Source organism: Rhinichthys klamathensis, unplaced genomic scaffold (genome assembly GCF_029890125.1).
Source record: "Rhinichthys klamathensis goyatoka isolate OS25496 unplaced genomic scaffold, OSU_Roscu_1.1 h1tg000111l_1, whole genome shotgun sequence".
NCBI classification, from domain to species: domain Eukaryota; kingdom Metazoa; phylum Chordata; class Actinopteri; order Cypriniformes; family Leuciscidae; genus Rhinichthys; species Rhinichthys klamathensis.
In genome coordinates this window covers 6,960,853-6,983,371 of record NW_026606649.1, presented here as the reverse complement: position 1 = coordinate 6,983,371, position 22,519 = coordinate 6,960,853, and the positions used below count along the sequence as shown (strand labels likewise).

Sequence of the window (22,519 nt, the reverse complement as noted above, 5' to 3'; positions counted from 1 at the left end):
CACTCACCAGACATCTTTCGAAGAGCACAGCCCTGCTTACGTCTTTTACAATACAGTGGGGAGGGCAACAGTTTCCTCGGGTCTGCTTTGATACCCGATGAAGGGCTAACAGGGTGGAAAAATAGGCCAAACCGAAATCTGGACCACATCAACACGCCTAATCCATCTCAAGTCCTAATAAAGACGGGAGAGGAAAGGTCTTGAGTGTCAAGCTCAACTAGGACTGGGCGATATGGCAAAAAAAATATTCAAACCAACCCATCCATAGTTAATGAAAGACCTTTTCCTCTTTTCATCTCCTGGCAGAGATACACCAGAGTACATAAAGTCGATATTGATAATTATCACGATAAATGTCAAATCTTTATTTCTTTCAAGTTTAAAGGCAGACTTTTGCCTTAGTGAAATTTGTAGAAACCAGACCATTAATTATGGTTTAAAACTACTCTTTATTATCAGACCATGACAAACACTTCATGTTTTTGAATTCTTTACACTTTTCCGGTAATTTTTCCATAACAAAATATCTTAATAGAAAAATGTATTTCTTAGTTTCTGCATGTGCTAACGGGTGATATTGTTTCAAATCATAAAACACGGATTTGTGTTGTCTGATTTTTGATGGAACATTTATTTCGGCACAGTTTACAGTGCATGCTGCAATATTAATATTATTACATGTTTTGTCTCTTAGAAATGCATTTTGACAGTAGCTTGAATTTGGATGCAGATGTAAATTTATGTTCATTAACAAAAACAGTAACATCTGTAAAAAAAAATATCATTTTTATATGGTAAAATGTATATATTCTGACTGTTTTAACCATTGGTCTTCCATAGTAGCATACATTTAGATCATAATAACCATAGTTAAAACCACGCATTATGGCACCTCACTAACATGGTAAAAATGTACATGGTTTATATGGTATTTGTATGAGCCTAAATACATTGAGTATAAATGCACAAATGCTATTGCTTAATCACAAAAAATACTGTAATTATATTCCATTGCTCCTTTAACATATTTAATACATGTCTATAATAATAGTATAATAAAATTTTATTTGATAAAAAATCATTTTATATGTTTATCTGACATTTCTGCCACAATTCCATGCTGCAGTTACTACAGCAAATCCATGCTAAATGATGGCGATTTGTAGATTGAAAAGCATTCTGATTGTATCGTTGCGCACATTGTTTCTCCCATTTGTCAGCGCTGTTTCATCTGGCTTTAAAGGAGCTGTATGTAAGAAATGTATTTCAATTAATCATAAAATGGCCCTGATGTGTCTCTAGACATTAAGAAATCATGTTCATATCAAATACTTATATCTCTGACAACAGTTAGTACGGCCACGATATTGTCATTTAAAAAGTGAAGTTGCAGCCCTCAACTGATGTTGATATTGTCATCTTGTGTTTTGGCCTGAAGCCCCACCCTCCACCTATCTACCAATCACGAAGTCAGTAGTGTTTCGGCATCCAGGTTGCCAGCTCTGCTCTAGTTGAAAGCTCCTTGTAGCAGCCTATGTTCCTGCTGGATCCTGCAGCCTATCTGGCAACCTCGAGTCAGGGGGGAGGGGGAGGGGATACACAGCTCTACAGTAATTTGAAAGTGATTGCAGTACCAATTTTGGCCACAATCTTACATACAGCTCCTTTAAACTAGTTTAAATAAAATCCACATAACACTCATCACACAGTAAACTACTGGTGTGCATAAAAGTGAAGAATGAAGCAACCAGGAAAAAAAAAAAGGGGTAAAAGCCTACATTTTATTAAGCTCAATCACCTGTCTTTCCCTTCCTTTCCCTTCTTCTTCCCAGCACGGTGCCTCTTCCCCCTACTCCTCGTAGACCTCGTACAAGGAGAAGGACCAGAAGACTTTGGAAGAGCCTGGACCCGGCAAGGGATATATTTTTTGAAGGCAGCTGATTGTGCTCTCGCCTCCCTGTACTTCTCCACCACAGTCTTGACAGCAGTGCCGAAAAGCATGGAAGGCAAGACTGAGGCATCAAGGAGGACAGTCTTTTAATTCTCCTTAACGCACAACAGGTTAACCTACAAATGCCTCTCTATCGCCACCACTGCCGCCATGGATAGGCCGATGAAGAGGGCTGACTGTTTAGTGGTGCGGAGGGGCTATGAACAGTTCAGTGACTGCCTTAGGGGATTGACCCTCACCCTGGTACAGGTATTTGAGTAGGTCAGCCTGGTATGCCTGCAGCACCACCATGATGGACAGGGCAGCACAAGCCTGACCTGTCGATACATACTATTGGCCAACCAGCCTAGATGTTATCTGGCATGGCTTGGATGGCAGAACAGGAGCATTCAGTGACAAAGAAGTCCCAGAGTAGTGATAGCTTGCCAAATTCTCTTCAAGCCAAGGCATTTGTCCATAACCCTGCTAATACATCCCCTCGATATTTGCGTAACTGATATTCGAATAGCTCATTGTATGCAGGCCTTTGATAGGAGGGATTGTATCAGACTTAGATGTAATGTCTGTTACTGACTCCATATCTAGTTCCTCAGAACCTGAAGCGTGCAAACTGCTCATGTCCAACCTGGAAGAAGCCGCTATACAGATACGAGAGCCGCCGATCTGGCTAGAGAAGCGAGGGAGAGCAGACGCAGGGCCAGAACCGCAAGGCTCAGAGGTTTGATTTCCATCACTCATGAAGAGACCCAAGCGGGAGTGGAGCTGAACGTGTGTGCTCCGCTCCTAAACAAATGACATAGCCTACAACTCGTGTGCAGTTTTCCACACAATGAAGCTGATGACGTGTTTGCAGGCAACTCTTTATACCCTTGGGCGCTCCGCCTGACGTCATAACACTGAATCGGCCTGTGGTATGGGCATGAAGTTACACGTGCCTTAGTTCCACAAGGACGTGTGCCCATAGCGTCAGCAGCTGACGCAGCGTCGTCGGAAGCAATACTAAACCTGAATTGTGAACAAGTTGATTCTTTCCAATTAACCTGTTGAATTGGTTCATGAATCACACTGAAAGATTCATTTGTGAATCTGACTGATCCGATTGTAGCTGTTCTTGAGACAACAACTCTAAATTACAACTAAAATTAGCCAATAGCCAAGATATTGTCGGAGCTTGATGATACACATGACTGATGGCAAAAAAAATAGATACTAATGTAGTATTTTAATATTGATCATTGATCATTGTAAATGAAAATATTTATAATATTTATAAGTAAATCTGCTGTAAAAGGGTGAACTGTTGAATCACATTGAAACAAATGAATGTGGATATGTCTGCATTTGTGCATCACTGTCTGTACAGGGTAGGCTATAGGTAAAATAACACAAATTAATGCCCATGCATCTTTCCCGCTGCCCTAGAAGTTTCAAATTACATAAAACTAGTGTGTTTGCATTGAGTTTCTCTTTAAATATTATTGTGATGTCAGTACATTTAATTTTTATACCATCTGTTGATACATATTTACAGAAATGTTGTTTTTAAAATTTTACTTATAAATACAGTATAAATACTTCATGGTATATTATTTCACTTGTTTGCACATTCAATTAAATTTAATTAGAATTCAAGTTAGAATTAAAATTTTAGTATAATCAACGTTCAATGTTTTGATTGTGTTTAATGAGTTTTGGTAATGGAATATAAAGTTTGATTATTTGTAGTTCAATACATATTAAATGTCTGTAGTAATCTTTCATTCTAGTGCTAAATAATGACTATTGCTGGCTAAAATAAATACTGATCATGGTTCATCAATCAGTACTTTTTACTTTTGTTTCATAAGTACTCAAGTAATTTTACAGGAGTTAAAAATTAGTACACATGCCATGCATGTGTGTAACCAGTTGTGACTGCAACGACATTTATTTACTTATTTTATTTCTGTCACATCCCACTGGGTTGCCACACGCCCAAACCCACTGTAAAATCTCACAGGTCCAAATTAACACACCTCATATTTGACCATCAAAAAAAAAAAAAAAAAAAAAAAAAAAAAAAAAAAAACTTCACAAACAATATCATTGCTTCAATAAATCAATACAGTTAAAAAGAGATATGCAATATAATGCTTAACAGACATTTTCATTTGGTAACATTTGTTTAAAGTGATCACTATTACAATCTTCAGCACTATCGTTGTCAACATCATCTTCATCCTTATTAAGACATGTACACATATATTGTATATCATTTAGTAAGCAGTAATTTGTGGATGTAAGATGGCCACACAACCCTGCATGAGAACATCTACTGCTCCCCCTCAGCTCTTCTGAGACTCATTGTGTGCTCTTTTCCACCATTTCCAGTTTAAGTCTTGGAATGCAGTTTGTCATATTTTTCCATAGCCTAATTCCCACCATAAATAGTCACGTAAGGCAACAAGGCCACAGTCTCAGACAGACAGTGATCAGCCTTCTCAGAAAATATTTTAGTTCTGACAGCTACTGGGACACTGGAAATGAGCGGTGGGATATCACAAATTAAGTGATGTATTTCATAAGAGGACTTTCTGAGAAAATCATTACATTGTTATCCAAATGCTTGACCCTAAATTTCTTTTGTAACCTTGTAACCATAACCTATAAATAGCTTTAATGTTTTAAAAAGATTGTGATCAAAAAAAAATCTGGGTATTTATACATAGACTTTATGTCAGGATCAGTAAATAATATTGGATGAATAATATTTCTTTATTTCGTAAAATGAATTTACAGCGTACCTTTCGGTAATTATAGTGTACCTATAATTTATGTATGTGTACAGGTATAAGGGAACAATATGTCAAGCTTGGGGAATAAAGGGGTTACAACCAGGAAAAATTAACAAATTATTAAGAATTTTAGAACTAAGAGGTACTTATTCTACTATTAGGCAACAATCTTACGTTTGGGAGCAATTTAGTGAGAACATTCACTGCATACCTTTTTGTAATAATAGTGTACCAATACATAGGCTTTTTAAAAATTAGATCAGTGCATTTATACAGTTTTTTTTTTTTTATAGCAAAAGTGCACTGATTAAGTTTGCCATTCTGTGTTTCGAGGCAAGTAAAACTAAAACTATTGCAGCTTTTTTTTTTTTAAATATGTGGTGCCTGTTACCCTCTTGTTCCATGTAGTAATAAATACATACACACAATCTGATTCATTTCAAATGATGAAGTACTGACAGAAAGTAGCACGTTTTGTCCCTCTTTTTCTGTTTCTCTTGCTTGGCTTCTTCCTCGATAAGTGCTACTTTCTGTCAGGACTTTAGTATTTGAAATTAAAAATGTTTTAAATGAATAAGCAGAAGTGTTGTAATTTGAAGTTGTTTCAAATAAGGTTTTCAGAGTCAGTGTGATATCAGATTGTGTCTGTGTGATTTTATTGTACTTACTCTGTAACTTAATGGAACAAGAGGGTAACAAGCACCACTTTAATTTACAGCCCGCAGATGTCACCCTTACCCTGTAACTATATGGAACAACAGTATATTTCTCTAATATTTAAAAAAAAAAAGTTGCAATAGTTTTAGTTTTACTTGGCTTGAAAGTTGACACAGAAGCCCAAACTTAATCAGTGCACTTTTGCTTTAAAAAAATACTGTATGAATGCACTGATATGTACCCTGTCATTTTTTAAAAACCCTATAAGTATTGGTACACTATTATTATAAAAAGGTATGTGCAGTGTATGTTCTCACTAAATTGCTCCCAAGCGTAAGATTGTTGCCTATGATATATTGTAGAATAAGTACCCCTTAGATCCAAAACACTTCCAGTATAAATAATTTGTTAATGTTTTCCTGGTTGTTACCCATGTATTCCCTAAACTTTACATATTGTTCCCTTATACCTACAAGTACGTACTTTATAGGTACGGACCCGGTACATTATAATAACCGAAAGGTACGCTTACCTTTGTTTTACTTACACAGTTCTTTGCAGGCTGTAATCTAAAGCGTTACCAAGATATTTTCTCTTTTCTCTTTATCATTTACATTCTTCTTTCCATAAGATGCGCAATATTACTCACACACAGGGTGAATTAGGCTGCAGGACAATGAGCACCACAATAAATGCTGATTCATTAGAAAAGTTCAACATGATGGTAGCAGTAGTAGAGCAATGGTTGAGCATCTGCATCATGTTTAGAAAAACAACAGCAAGGAACTAAAGTTACTCTGTTATTAATGTGCCCCGGAGCAAGACTCCTAACCCTAGGCTATTCCACTGGGGACCGTCCTGCAACGGGTATACTGCTGTTCTGGATGAAAAATCATCTGCTAACTTAATAAGAAATACTGAAACTAATGTGCTGTTGAATCCTAAGCAAAGATGGATGCTACATAATATACTAAGCTGTAATCAAAACCCTGAATAAAATATAGAAAGAAATTTTGTAAAATTAAAAAATTAAAAAGAAACTCTTTAACCCCCAAAATGTTTTACAAAATCAGGTCAAGTTTATTATAGATGTTTTTTATAAGTCATTTTAAAGTCCCAGCATACAAACACCTAGCCTGGCAAGCCAGACCTACATCAAGATGTTAGGTCTGGGAACTCCCAATTGGCATACCTCAATCCGAGGGGCGGGATAAACGGTTGTCTTTCAATATCCCTCGGCACGCAATAGGATAGCGCTACAACCAACCAGAGCAACGAACGGCTGTGGCTGTGTGAGTCCCATGCGTTTTTCCACCAGCGGAGCTATAGTTGATATATTAAACTTTTGCCGTATCCGATCGTCAAAACTCCGAACACATCTTCCTTTTTTAAGAATGACTTAAGTGACGTTCTCTTAACTCCAAGTCCTCCAGAGTCACGGTCAAAGCCGATTCGAAAGGCCGCTGTTCGCCAGCAGCATCTTCTTTGTTTTCAAGTAACGTTAGCAGGGAAATCACCTATGGAAATCACGCGGAACCGTCACATCTCTGCCGTCATTGTTGAGCCCGCCCACCAACTCTATACACGATGTGATTGGCCTGACCAGAGTTTGGTTTTTCCAGCTCGAAAAGCCAACGGAGAGTTGCTAGACCACACTTTGCTGCAAAATAATTGTTGCTGCCGCTAGGGTGCGTCTAGATTTCTAGGCTAACAAACCCCCACAGTGATTATGAACTCTGGCCAAAACAACCTCCAGATAACGCTGCTGCAAATCACCCCGTTTTCTAAATATAAGCTCCCTTTAGAGCGTCACAAAACTTGTTCCTTTTTTCCTGACAAATATAAATGGACTTCAAATAAGAGTGATATCATCTGAAGAAAACAAATTTAGCAGTTTCATCTCATCGCTTTGTTTACATAAACCAAACTACCGAGTGCAAAACTCAGTTTACTCACTACACTGACCTCCTTGTTAAAAAGGATTCATTTCTTTACTCTGTAACTAAACCAACCAACATCTTTGGTTCCTTAGTGAAGGTTCACAATGAATAACAGTGATCTGTCTGTGAGCGTTGCGTTACAGGAGCCTGAGCTCTGGGTTAAGGCTGCTTACAGATTCAGCATCATTAAGGGGCCGTTGAAGCACAGACAGACACAGTCACAAGATCTCTACACTATTTTAAACACTCAATTGATATTGTTAACAAGCAGCAGAGCACTATGTAACAAGTGAGTTTCTTTCAGCAAATATTTTAGAGAATGCTTGATTCAATTCATTTCATCTCGACAGTTACTGGTTGATGATCAACAACAAATGCTTGTTTATTTGGAAAGGACTTTTTTGTGGGTCAAGGCTAAGAGCAATTGTATTGTTATCCACTAGTAGTCATACAATAAATGTAATACAATAAATAAACTTGAGGATAGATAACACTAACAATAGACAAACTGCAAAACACACTGCATGGATTCTTCAGGTTAATTTCCTTGCATAGATAACACATATATTACTCCCTTAACTTTTTATCACCATGGGTTTGACTCCCTCACACCATTCCCAGGATTTGCAGGACTTTGATTAGGATAATTCAGGAAGCATCATCTTCATAGGTGTCCTTGGTGCATTTATCTAACAGCTCTTTCATTGTGACATCCAGTCTGCTGGAATGATGAACTATAAGGAGTTTTAGATAAGACTGGCAAAGTGAATACAGTTGATACAAAGTTGCTACACATGGCATTCTTGTACTATGACTACAGTGACTATGCTGTGTGGATTAATGAGGTTGAATAGTGAGTTTTATATTTTTTGCGGTGGTGAATTTACAGAGTGAATTTTTTCTCATACTGTTTTATATATATATATATATATATATATATATATATATATATATATATATATATATATATATATATATATATATATAAAACAGTATGAGAAGATTTCCCCCCTCTCATTTATTATATTATATATAATTATATATATTATATATATATTTATTATATAGTTTTATTTTCAGTTATGATACATGAAACAAAACATATATACATAACATTACACGTGTCATTTTTCTTTTACAAAATCAGACTACATAACAACCCCAGCATCACTGTCAGCATCAGTGAAAGAACTTTAACATTTGATTTTTAACAGAACCACACATTATGAATATAATTGGGTTTCAGTAGTCGGTTCTGAAAAAGGATCAGTTCTCAACATAAAGTCCCTGGTATGCACTCATTTTGAACAAAACCAGGCTAAAACAAAGTTTGTTCGGATTTTGTTTCAGGAGTGCCACAGCTTGCCTACAGCTTGCCAAAGCGAACTTTCTGGAAAAGTTTTCTCCAGCTGGTAAACGCCTTCAAACTACCATTGGTGAATGGCGATTACATGATTAGTAGGTGTGCTCTGGGGCTTCGCCTTGTTTGACGTGGACATCTTCTTCAGTTAATTTATTTTGTTCATTTTGTTCGAGGTCAAACTTCAGCGACTAAAACATGAACCCACTGGAGAGCCGTTTTATAGTAGAAATTAAAGTTGTAATACTAATTGAAAGAGACATTAACACTGTTTTTTTTTTCATGTTTAATATTATAAAGCTGCTTGCTTCAAAGCAATCTATGTATTATATACAGTGCTATATAAATAATTGTGATGACTGGAGCGCCAAACTGGAACTGAATTGCAGAGCTGCAAACATTTCCACATATGATCAGACCACTGTCCTTGTTGTTTTTGTGTTTATTTTATTTTTATTGTGTATTATTCAGAGAAAAGCGTGCAGCACAACTGCTGCTGTGGTTTTACAAAGAGCAAAAATAACTTCACTGTTAAGGAATGAAAAAGAACTCCAGGGCCTTTCTACACATCATGTCACTTTTTGTAATATTTTGGGACCCATTGGCATCCCACCTTAAAAGTGGTAGGAAGAATTACGCACAAATTAATATCAATTAATATAAATTAAATTATGCACATATAATTTAACACGATCATTTAATGTTTTGTTAAAGGGGTCATATAATGCCATTTTTGTACAAGCTAATATGATTCTTTAGGGTCTAAATTAAAAGTTTGTAATATACTTTAATTAAAAATTCTCATTAGTATTGTAAGAAAACACTTATTTTACCTGGTCAAAAACAGCTCTGTTTTCAGCACGCCGTTTCAGTGCATATGACTTTAAATGATCATGAGCTTTGCTGACTCCGCCCCTCTGTTCTATGCGTACACCAGAGCTCTGGCGTACACCATTTGTAACTCAATAACCATAACGCGTTGTTCAGTATAAACGTGGGATTATGAATTATATTGAGAACGTCATACATAGAAAACATGCCGTAATGTACCCTGAGTGTAAACCTTAGACGCATTCATTGTGAAGCATGCAGCTAGCGATTTGCAAAGATTAATATATTAATATAAAGTTTAATAAAACATTACACTCACTTACGTTCTTCTGGAGATTCAGCAGGAACACGAATATCTGGTAACGTTAGCAGCTACCGATCCATTTTTCATGAGCAGCAGCTTAGCAAATCCAGCTTTATACTGTTCCTCGTCTATAAAGCAGTCTGGTGAGAAATGATTCGCGCAAACATGAACGCATTGACGTTGCTCGTGGGGAATATTCCCTTCGAAAACAAACACAGCCACTGCGTCTTCAGCGGTTCGGATTTAGGAACATTAAAATGACTGCTGTGTTCGTTATTACACCCAAGAACAGAACACCACAATCGCTTAGACGCCATTCTGCTCATAGACAGTGCTCCAGCATATCAACAATGACCGCGCCGGTCCGCGCAGACTATGATTGACAGCTCTCTCATGGAGCTGATCTCACCCGCGAGGGCGGGTCTGTGTTGAGACGCTCCTGTCAATCAACAATCGTGGGAGGGGCTTCCGAGCGTGTGACGTCACACGGTCGAACGGCTCGATTTGAGGCAGGGGAAAACATTTAAGGAGATTAAAACATAACCACTGGATGGATTTTTATCATTATATGATGGTTGTGTACAGACACTGCCAACACACATTTCAGTACAATCAACTTGTAAAAGTGCATGCACCATTATATGACCCCTTTAAGTAGTCTGTCATGCATTAATTAGGAGATCAGGTCTCTCGTACTGAAATGTAAACAATAACATAATGATTAGAAATATCCAGATCCAAATCAATTCAACGGCAACTTCAATAGAGGGTATGCATTGACGTCACTGTCCCGCCGGAACACGCCCCCCTCAGCCGGACTGAGTGGCAAAAGAGCTGCTGCGTGACTGGATTGCATAGGAGAACAAACAATTATCAGTTTAAACTAAAGGTTGGACTCGATATAGTGTTACTTACAACTTACCAAAGACCCAGTGATCCATGGATATTGACATGCAGCCAGGAATTGTGTTTCCTGAAATGTATTTGTGACTGATTTCGAAGCTGGGAAATACATAAAGCAAATTTGCCTGTGTACGCTTTATATAAATACAAGGTAGGTCTAAATCCATGTGATCACTTATATCAATGTTGTATATAACATCATATTGTCCAGCCTTAAAACATATATAGTTCTTTTGTCAGTGTTTATTTAAAAACGTCCAATTATGCAGAATATACGATGGTAAATATTTAATTGATGAGTTGTCAATACAATATATAACAATACAATATATAGGGAATGATGTTACTCCTAAATTCAGCATAATGACACAAAATGATAACTGCAAATCCAGCTTTTGCTGCCTGGAGTCCAGTTGTTTCTATGAATTGCAGCGATCCATTTGTTTCTCTGTTCTGTAGCTTTCAGCAGTCTGTAAAAATATTCCTCAGATTTCTTGTCAAATTTATTTGTACAGTCAATCGCAAAGCTCTTTCCAGTTTTAGATGTGCTTTGTGTTTTTCGCAAATGAAATGCTTCCTTTGATTGAAATGTGCAAATGAGTATATGAAGACAGTATTTTATTTCTAGGCAAGCTATCCTTTTAAATGTGTATCAGCTACGGTAACGAAACACTATTTGATACATGTGCACGTTTTCAATCCAAGCCAACTAAGCTGCAAATAACAACTGATACCACATTGAAAACAATTCACTGTGGCTGGACTCCATTAAGCTAAAAGCAAAATAAGACAAGAAAGGTTTTTAACTGGCATGCCTTACCCTCTACAAGCAGACATTAATTAAATAAAAGACTAAATTAAATATTCAACTATTGTAAATTAAATTAAATTAAGGCTTCAACATATGTCTTTCAAATTACCACACTTTCGCAGTAGTAAAAAGTGGACATAAAACAAGTATCATACACCTTGCAACTGGTCATGAAATATAATAGATGCAAGTGAGAGGCAGCCTGCTTCAGCCATGCATTTTTGGGCCTCGCTGTTTAACGTGAGTTAAGTTCAGTCATGTCTTTATCTGACACTAGCGCTGTATTTTATACTCCATGGAAGCACCCGTTTGGCGTGGCTGTTTTTCCTCTCACTAAGAGAGGGAGAGAGAACTGCTTACCGCAATCAATGTTGCCAGCCAGAGCTCTTCTGGTTGGAAGACTTCCATGCCAGAGCATTAGGCAAGGGTTTGTGTCGCTTGTAATTTACGACATTGAGGGAAATGGGCAAAAGGACAATATGGGAGGGGGGTCGGGGGAGGGGGCATGGCACGGAAGCCTTGGGAATGCCAGGGGGCAGTTTTGAAACCCAAGTGGGTTCTGCAACTCTGAATGTGTTGTGAAGTAGATGGCAGAGAGAAAGAGGGAGAAAGGCAGAAGAAAGAGAGTTTGGAAGAGAAGTGTTACGTCGAATTTGCTTGATCTTTAATTACAGTAAAGCAGGAGAGCTGGATCCAGATTTTCTTTCCAAGAATTGAAGTACAGTGGCAGACCTTAATTAAGGCAGAAGCTTAAAGGGAGTCTCAAAATACAGCATTAGTGGCATAATATTCCTCTGATATTCACAAAGATTAATGATGTGTGAAAACTAAAAAAAAAAAAACTGTTAAAAGTAAAAAATAGCTACATAAAATCCGTTTAAACTCTGAACATGAACAATCTGTCCTCCAAACTGCTCCAAACTCTCCTTAAATCTCCCAAAAATATAACAAACTGTAAATAATAACATCCAAAAAGTATTTTTGGGAAGTACATGTTTCCATTTGTATTTGTCTGGAAGGTTTCCAGTTTCCAAGACAAATGAATGAGTGAGGAATGGATACAAGCAGAGGTCTGAATCAGAGAACAATCCGATTGCATAATAGTCAGGAAGAATAAAAGGCCATTACTCAGCACTCAATCTTTGATTTGACCAAGACTCAACCTGATTATATTAGAAGTGATTTTGCCAAGCAACTTCTAAATAACTATTTCAAAACACTGAGTAACACTGAGTAAAACATCAATATTATGCTTGTTATCTTTGTTAAAATGAACAAGACACAACAGAGGCTAGTAATCAGACAGACTTTGTTGAGGTACTGGCACTACTCAATTGTTTAACTAATCGGTTTTGAGGCCATTTCATGTTCATGTACCAGAATTTGAGGAATGTAGGCCATTTGAAAAGCCACGTCTTAGCATGCGCTTGAGCTGCACACGTGGAATGATAATGGAGAGCATGTTCAATAACATTTAACCCTAGTCCTGACAGAATTGACTACTACTGCTGATAGCTTGACAAAATCAAAATAAGACATCACAACAGTACTTTCATTCTGAGAACGTTCATTTTCTCTATCCTATTGTCACAAATTTCTGAGTGAAAAGGCTTCTTGAATGAGAAAATGTAGGACAGGACTTGATTTTGTCCTTTGGGAATTGATTGGATTGCTGGGATCTCATGTGAATGACAGGTTGTCCCACCCTCGCGCCAGTAAGCACGTCATCAGAGAAGAGACAGGATTTCGTTGTGGAAGGGAAGTTATTTTTATGGGGGTTATGCGCAACAAACTTTAGTATTCTGTAAAAACGCAACATGACATCATGACTTTGCGTAAACATACACGCCACTTTCAAGTCAAGTGGCGTGTTATCTATACGCATTTTGAGCTATCCGCGTGTATGTCCACGCCGAAATCTTTTGCGTGTATGTCTACGCCATTAAATGTCCGAGTGATTCCGCGTGCATGTGTACGCCGTTAAATGTCCGAGCGAAACGAAGCAAAATCTATATCTACATCTGTGGAGCGATATTTCTTTTCCTAGGATGGTAGGAGAAGACTCATAAATGGTATTAACCCCAGTGACGGGTAGGTTTAGGGACGGGGTTGGGGTAGGTCATATATTTATATATACATAATACAGTAATATAACGTTAAGTCAAAGGCGTTGATAAACACGCTGAAAAGCGATTATGCGTGTTGATAGCACGCCAAAAATGAAAATACGAATTGGCGTGTCATACATACGCCATTTCATGAGATCAGTCTGAAAAACGGGTTGAATAATTTCGGGTTCAGGTCTTTTGTATGTGCTTCATTAAATATAGAGCTGTTACTCAAGATGCCTTCAAAGGAGTGAGCAAAGATGAGCATAACTTATTGAACATTATACTTACCGTACGGTTCGGGACGAATACGTGTACCGTTACACCCCTATCATACCGCCCATCCCTAATCTAGGCCTATTAGAGTTAGTATAATATGGAATTGTGAGTCTGAGGGCGTTTTCACACTTGCAGTTTAGTTCAGAACGGGTTGTTTGCATTAAAAATTGGTAATGGCATGCGGACCAGGGTGTGCACCGATGTACCGAACCCGAGACTACGAGGAGGTGGTCTGTGCCGCGATTCGCGTGAATGTGAAAGCAGGTGCACACTTGTTCAGGAAGTAGGCTGCTGTAAAGAAACCTGTGCATGCGTTTTAGGCAACTACGATGTATTTAGTTCAATAAAACACATGTAAGGGATGACAGTGTTGATGATTTACCTTGGATACGAGCGAGAATGAGCCTGCAGTGTATTCACGCATAGAGAGAGCAATCAGGGCAGCAAATTATTGGCAATCCACTTTTGTATCCTCAAAAGAGTCTGTTTGCAAGCAGCAGAAAGACGCCTTCATGCGACACACATTCAGAGTGTCGTTTACTCAGCTGTGCGTAGCACCAAAAAAAAAACACAATATATTTGACCTGCATTCTTTTTTCTATCATGCGCCATGCACATTTGTGATGGCGTAAGATGAACGCAACTGCACCAGGGTTTAATAGAATCAAGTGGAGAGTGAAACCAGACCAACACAGCGGGGGGCGCCGGGAACAATCACGCTCGGACACGGACTGCAGCAAAAGTGCCCAGAGTAAAAACGCCATAAGTGTGAAACCATAGTGTGTTCAAAGGGGGATCCCACACACTACATCCAGCAGAGTTCCTGCCAATATGACGCCACATAATCCCCACCAAACCAAGTGTTACTAAGTACTGTATACGCTCCAACATCTCAGCAGAAATCATTACACTGATTGCTCATCAGATGAACAATGTCAAAATTGAAGATGCGGGGTGCCACAAAAATGATTCTGATTTAATTGAAGAGGATGTTATTTGGATTGAGCAGTGTAAGAAGGAGGGATGTCATCTATTATGAGACATAATGCAGCCATAACTAGGCCAAGTGAAGTCAAAAAGAATTCCCACGTTAAAACAAGAGGGAAAGGAGGTTGCTGAATCTGAATTAAGCATAGATTGGCCTACATTAGCAGGCGGGTGGATTGGTTCAATACGTGCAAGAACTCATGTGGAGGCCAACCACCTTCAGTGGCCCTGCGTTACAATAATAGTACTGTACTGTAAATGAACTACTGTGGTTTATGACATCTATAGATGTCACAACTGATAACATGACAGGTGCAAAGTATGCAGGCTTTTTAAGGAGTTTTGAACAATTGTGATATATTTGAAGGTATAACATCATGAATATGAGATAAGATTAAGTAAGTCTCTTAATTACTGATTCCTATAACCATAATGACAAAAACATGATCGCAAAACACTTATTTTGGAGATACAGATGAGTGTGGCGTCACTGAAGGCCAAGAGTACATCTGCATGATTTAAAATGATAACAAATCTTCCTATCTCGCATAAATTAACAGATTGATCGCCTCAAGCGTGTGATAGCAATGCTGGCACTGAACCAAGGCATATTGGAGGGTTAGTGAGTTCAGGAGAGTTAGGCTCTGATTTCATGACCTTTGTCTTTACGTACTTTGTTCTAACTTTTTGCAGAGAGTATGTTTTCTACATCCTTCTGCAGCTAAATGAGTTTGATGAGGTAAGTACTACAAAGAAGTCAGTAACCTTTCTGTTCTAGATTAAGCACTAAATTAACTGACACGATGTATGTTGAGATATGATCAAGCACGATGAAAGCATCCGAGGGCTGGTCACTCAGGATGCGTACTTGCTTCCATTTGCAAAGTATTTTTTTTAATGTAAGCATGGACTAGATCAGGGGTAGGCAAGTTCGGTCCAAGAGAGCCGCTGTCCTGCAGAATTTAGTTCCAACCCTAATCAAACACACCTGAACAAGCTAATCAATGATCAATGTCTTCAGGATTACTAAGGCTATAGGCAGGAGAGGTTTTTTTCAGTGTTGGAGCCAAACTCTGCAGGACAGCGGCTCTCTAGGACCGAACTTGCCTACCCCTGGACTAGATGAACGCAATAAATCTTGTTGTTTTTCAGCATCTTGCGCCATTGAGCGTTGCATTTTTATAAAACTCTGTCAAGGTAAAAAAAAAAAAAAAAATTACATTAAAAAAAAGTTGCACTGTGTTCCATTCCTTTGGAATTTTGAATGACCCCTAATAATTTAAGTTCAGGGATCAACAATATGGTTTTTTTTTTTTTTTTGATGACCAATTGGGCCAGTAGTTCTGATTTTTACTTGCACTGCCACAAAAGAATGATTTTTATGTTTAGCAAGGCACTTTTATAATTGTAGAAATAAAATTTGTTTTATTATATGTTGAAGGGAAAGCCAAAAATGTTGTTCCAAACATTGCGACATATCGTTCCATATATAAACACATATTTTGTATACATCACGTAACAGAAACTTTTGCATGCATCACGTGTTCATTATGCTCTAAAACAAACCTTGTTGGTCCTCGTGCATCACACGCGTTATGTTATGTGGTCTATGTGTATGTCAATCATTGTTTAGATGTAAAAAAAAAAATCTGTTCATATAAAGCGATCATATTTCTTCACAAGACTTGGATTAAGCTTCTTGATTCATATGGATTCATTTTATGATGACCTTTTTCAACAACCTTTTTCTTTTAATGTAGGGACAGAAACTTCTCAGGTTCCATTAAAAATATCTTAATTTGTGTTTTGAAGATGTCGTTCTAAACCCAACTCTAGTGGGTTTAGAACGACATGAGAGTGAGTAAATGATGACAGAGTTTTCATTATTGGGTGAACTATCCATTTAAGGTTTCTTAAAAATACATTTGTTCACTCATTTTTTTAAACAAAAATAATATATGCCACAATTGGAAATTATACTCTTTTTTTTTTTTACAAACCCTCATATTTATTCATCTTGGTGACAAATTAGTAGAATTTGCAACAAAAACAATTACAATACATTACAGAAAAAAGTTTGTAATGTATGAAAAACATTGATGTACAAGTTTAATGAATGCAAATTGTTCTAGTTTTCTCAACTGTCTCACACTAACCCTTGATAGTGGGCAATCCTTATTGTTGAGCCCTTTAGTTAATTAAATATTTAATTATTATTCCCCACTAATAAGAAAACGCAACTCTGTTTAGCATAGAAAATATTCTTACAAATAAACTCGCATACTAAGAGAGAAAAACAAAATACCCACTCAACATAAGAATCTTTGCAGCAGCAGCAAATGCCTCCTTGAACTGCACAACTTTGGGTTAAGCCCAGATGATGAACAATGCCATTCTCATTAAACACAAAACTGCTGTTTGGCAGGGCTCCCTTTATGACACACTAATTATTTCAATCAGGAGCTAGTAGTCTGTAGCTCTAGGAATTTTAGGGCTGACCTCAAGGTCATGATTGCAGTCAGAAGTCCTTCTCATTCGGACCCAAATTAGTTGACTATTATAAGACATCTGAGTCCATTTTCCTCTGTCAGAATGGAGCATCATCTACCTCATGTTCAAATGCTATCATTTAAGTCGGCTGCAGAAATAATAAAAGCAACTTTTGCCACTCAAAAAGCAAAATCAAAGAGAAACAAATTACACTGTGAAGGTGTGCTTGGCAGGAGTGATGTATTTTGTTCCTACTTTGGATGGCTGTGCAGCTCCACAAGAGGCGTTAGATTAATTAACACTGACTTACAATACAAAGCACTAAGTTTGAACTGAGAGAGTGCCCAAACCACAGCCAGATTGATGTGAAACTTTGTGCCCACTCCCCTAATCAGTCATTAGAATGCCAACAGCCAATCGTGAGTTTCCTCTGGAGAGAAGCCAAGAACAAAAGAGTCACAATCATAGCTAAGGTTGCTAAAATTATTATAATGGCTGTGTATTCCTGTAGTCGCTTAGTCATGTCAACGTTTTGATGCCTTTTCCCCGCAAAAAAATATATATATAAATGAAATGTATTAATGCATTAGATGAACTACAATAGTTCATTATTTTGATATTAATTGTAAGCTGGTTTGACTTTAAATAAAACATCAGGTTTGCAGAGGTGTGGATACTGTCATAAGATCGTATGAGGCTGTGTCTAATGCAAACTGATAATGTAGGCTAATTGGTTATTACATTTAGTAAGTTTGGTCTGTACATTATAGGGTATGATTCACACCAGTAAACGTTAAATCTACTCTGTCTTTTTTAAATCTATATAAGCTATTAAATACTAGTTTTCTTTTTCAGAATGTATAAGAAATTTTCTACTAAATTTAAGTTCTAATTTGAACTGGCATGTTATTTCATGCATTATGAAGTATTACACCTAATAACCCCCCTGAGTCATCCTTTAGCAACTGTGAGTACACCTGCAGTGTATTTCCATTGCATCACTACATTCTCACCACTGCTGCAAGCATTAACCCTTAGCTATGTGAGGGCACATCGAGATACCGCACTTCCCTGCACTCAGGCACATTGTAATACCTGTGTAGGGTCCTGAGGGCAGCAAGTGAGGTCAAACAGGTCAAAGCTGACAACTCAAAATAGTTTTAAATAGTGCAGGAACCCTCAAGAAAGAGCAAGCAATGGGTATGGAGAGGAAGTATTTAGCAAACTCTGAAATGGGATGACCATGAATGACAAACTAGTTCTGAAAAGTTCACATTATTACTATAACAAATTATTCCCATCAATGTAACAGAATAATTTTTTTTTTTTCTGCAAAAATCTATTTATTACTGCAAGTTGCCGATTTTACTTACAATCTTAAGTTTATCCCAATTTAGAGAGTTTAAATCATTATAGGTGATAAAAAGTGGGAAGACATAGGACTTAAGACATAACGTGTGATGAAATAATGATGGGGGACATACCATAATAGCCTATACGTACGGTATTACATAATTATTAGCCTATATTCAATCAAAACTAAATATCTGAGTACCTTCAAGTAAACTGAATGAATGGACTATGTAGGTTGCCTTCCAGGTCAATGTTTAAATACCTGAATAGACATATGTTGGACTAAAAATAACTTTTTTGAAGAAAAGGAAATGTAGAATCTAGTAGCCCAATGATATAGTCGTGCGTAATACAGCCGGTGCGTAAAAGGCACGCGACTGCCTTGATATAGGCCTAGACATGATGATAGTCTAGCTTTCATATGACAATAAAACCTATATGCAACGTAGAGTAGGCTTAAATAGTAGGAAAACACTCAATGCAACATTGTTCAAAAACACTTCAGCACATCATCTCTCAGCGCGAGCGCGTTCTCACCTTTCTTGAACTCCTCCAGCATAGCGTCGAGTTTAGTGTCGTTGAAGACGAAATGTAAGGGATGGCTGTAGAACTTCGTTATCGTCTTCAGCGGGGTGCAGTCGTCGGGATCCACAAACGCAAGGTCCTTCACGAACAGCAAGTCCACGATGTTGGACCTGTCGCCCTCGAATACCGGAATGCGCGTGTAGCCGCTCTCCATGATCTCACTCATGGAGTTGAAGTCGAGCGTGGCGTCGCCAGCGATCATGAAGCAATCGCGCAACGGGGTCATCACATCTTCCACTGTCTTAGTCCTGAGCTCCAGCGCGCCCTGGATGATGTTTAACTCCTCTTTCACCAAGTCATTATAGGGATCCGTGACCCTCAACATCTCCAAGAGCTTCTCTCGGTTGTACACTGTGCCAATCTCCTGTCCGAGGAGATAATCAAGCAGTTTACTTACCGGATAGGACGCAGGGAAAGTGAGCAGCATGAAGAATTTAGTCAAGAAGATTGTATTCGCACCCACAGCGAGACCGTGTCGTGAACATATAGCTTGAGGCACAATCTCCCCAAATATCACAATGCCAATGGTTGACATCACTACAGCTATCAATCCAGAACCGGCGATATCATCCAACAAAATGGTCAAGGTCGTGTTGACCAGAACATTCCCCAGAAGAAGCGAGCAAAGCAGGTAGTTTCCTTGACTCCTGACAGGTTCGATCTTCCTGGCGTAGTTCTTCTCCTTCTCCGTCCCGCAGTTCTGGACGATCTGGAGCTCCATGGGATCCAGCGCCATCAGACCCAAGTTCAAGCCGCTGAACATGCCCGAGAGGCAGAGCAACATGGAAATAAAGGTGACCTGAAGCCAGAAAGGGAGCAGAAACTTTCTCTCCTCCACCACGATCACTTTGGTGTCCTCTCCATCGTGATAGATCCACGTGGTCTCCGTCCACGGGTCGTGCATGCCAGCCACAGCAGGTGTGGAAGTGGCGATGCACAGGTAGTACGCTTTGCTCCTCTCAGTCTTTCGTAAAGGTTTGACCTCGATTTCCACGATGCCAGACGTCTTGCGGGTTAAAATGATGTTGGGTAAGATCAGAATATCTGAAGTCCTGATGCCACAGGGGTGCAAGCCCGACGTGTCCTCCTGACTCTTGTTGTCTCCTGAGGAGCTGTCGATGTTGCCAATCACTCGACTCCTCTCGTGTTCCGTAAAGGCGATTTTGGACCACGTCTCGTTGTTAATGTTTTGCCCGTACACCCTCAATCTCACCCGAGACCTCTCACTGACCCGCAAATAGCCCCTGTCCATGAAGGAAATGTCGTCCGTGTCCTCCAGTCTCAGCCCGATGATGACAGTCTCCTCTCCCCCTCCTTCCTTGCCACTTGTGGGAGTAATTAAATAACTGCTTGCAGTAAAGAACATCAAAGTAAAGGCTCGGACCCGGCTAAGTGACGCCATTTTTTGAGGGGCTACTGGAACCGACTGTTGATAAATGGACAGCCTCTTGAATGAAAGGGCTTTTAAAAATCAGAGCCAATCCGGCTTCATCTCCGCTGTGCGTCGCCTTGACTTGTGCATCAGGTCTCGCTGAGTCCCACTACGCCGCTGAAACTGATCACACTTCAGCGAGAGCAGCGCGAACTCGTGCCTCTACTGATGTCTCGGTGACAGGCGACCTGGCCAGCCAATCCAGTGGCGCAGCTGGACGTTGGGCGGGGCCTTCGCTGCTGGAACAGCCAATGAGCTCCGTAAACAGTCGCACTTAATGCAAACGAGCGCATACAGAAGTTTCCCCGTGACTGTTTTTTGGTGTTTCGAGAAGGATATTTGGTGACAGCATTTTTGAATAATACCAAGATACTCTCAGGAAATGTAATAAATACCTAAACAAGATTTTAGAGAGTTTCTTCAACAGTAGACAGCCTATAGGGACAACCTGTAGACTGATACATTTATATCACACTCAGATTGTTTAATTTACACTAGTCTATTTACAAAGTCCAACAGCAATTTGGCATCACAAGAGAATTCTGTAATTTTCCTTTTGTATTACCAAATTAAACTGTCTGATAGCACTCTGTGCTGAAATTACAGTGGTGGAATTCCATTTTAAACGTTTTTGAAAATAAATGGCATGCATATCTTAATGTAGGCTCAAATTGAGTGAAATGATACACAATAAAAATACATCTAAAAACAGATATTTGCCTTGGTTTTTCTTAGATCATCTCAAAAACATCTTCACTGTTTCCTCCTGTAACCTGTAGCTATACTTAGGAGGAATACAAAATATAGGCCTATATATTTTATACAAAATATAAAGCAATTGTATACAAAATTGTTGGTTGTGCTGGAAATTATGCCAGTGAGGAACAGCATCATTTGTTTAACATAAAATGAAATTGTTGTATGATTGTTACATTTATGAAAGTATTGCCATCTCCTATATTTTAGGAGGTTATTTCCTAAAAAAATAGAAGTGTAGAAAGTATGGGTAAGAGGGGAAGTGGGATCACAGCATGTCCCAGGTTGGGCTCTCGGGGACCCACATATCCAGAACATGTGCACAGCTGCACCACAGATCTTACAATTATTCATATCTTTATGTTGGATTGAAAGTTTGTGTCTGGGACATAATAAAATCTACACAAAAATCATTTGAAGAGAAGCAAAAAGATGTGGCAGAAAAAAAGTTGAAAAACATTAGTTTTATAGTTATAAAGTTCTCAAAGTTGGAGAAACACCACAATGCAGACATTTTGAACAACGATTCAGTCCATGTCATCCTAAAGAAAATGAACAAAGCTGAACATTTATTGTGATTATTCAAGGTAACTCTTTACCTTATATAGATAAGGCAGGGATTAGAGGGATCTTAAGAAATGCAAGAGGTGCAAAACCTATGAAAGGATGTAAAAATAATCATGGACTCAGATCTCCGTACAGTGTGCATTTTATCATTATCAGGGCCAGAGATCAATCCAGACCAAAGGAGAGTTGATTGATTATGAACCATTTCACAATCCTAAAATTCTTCACAGGTGGTGAAACTTTACATATTCAGTAAATTAGAGAGAATTTTAGAGTAAAAAAAAAAACGTTTTACTCTACAATGGAATTCTGATTCCTTAAGTTTCTATAACCTCAAATTCTGTCCTTTTTCAGAAAAGAACATTGGTCCCAGAATCGCAGCAAAGGGTTGATGTGTTCCCCCTTCTCACCTGAAAATCCTGTTGTGAAAT

The 22,519-nt window shown here is 38.4% G+C and overlaps 1 protein-coding gene across 2 annotated transcripts in view; it reads right to left on the bottom strand.

Moving 5' to 3' along the window:
- cnnm2b (cyclin and CBS domain divalent metal cation transport mediator 2b) overlaps positions 1 to 20,935 on the bottom strand; it is a 46,717-nt gene extending 25,782 nt beyond the window's left edge. Inside the window, exon 1 of one of the 2 annotated variants that reach the window (XM_056254390.1) lies at positions 19,286 to 20,935. In XM_056254390.1, coding sequence (XP_056110365.1) covers positions 19,286 to 20,735 — 1,450 coding nt within the window. In that variant the 5' untranslated portion in view covers positions 20,736 to 20,935. The remainder of the gene's footprint in view (positions 1 to 19,285) is intronic. The other variant, XM_056254391.1, reaches the window with a different exon arrangement.
- Positions 20,936 to 22,519: the final 1,584 nt, after the last annotated feature.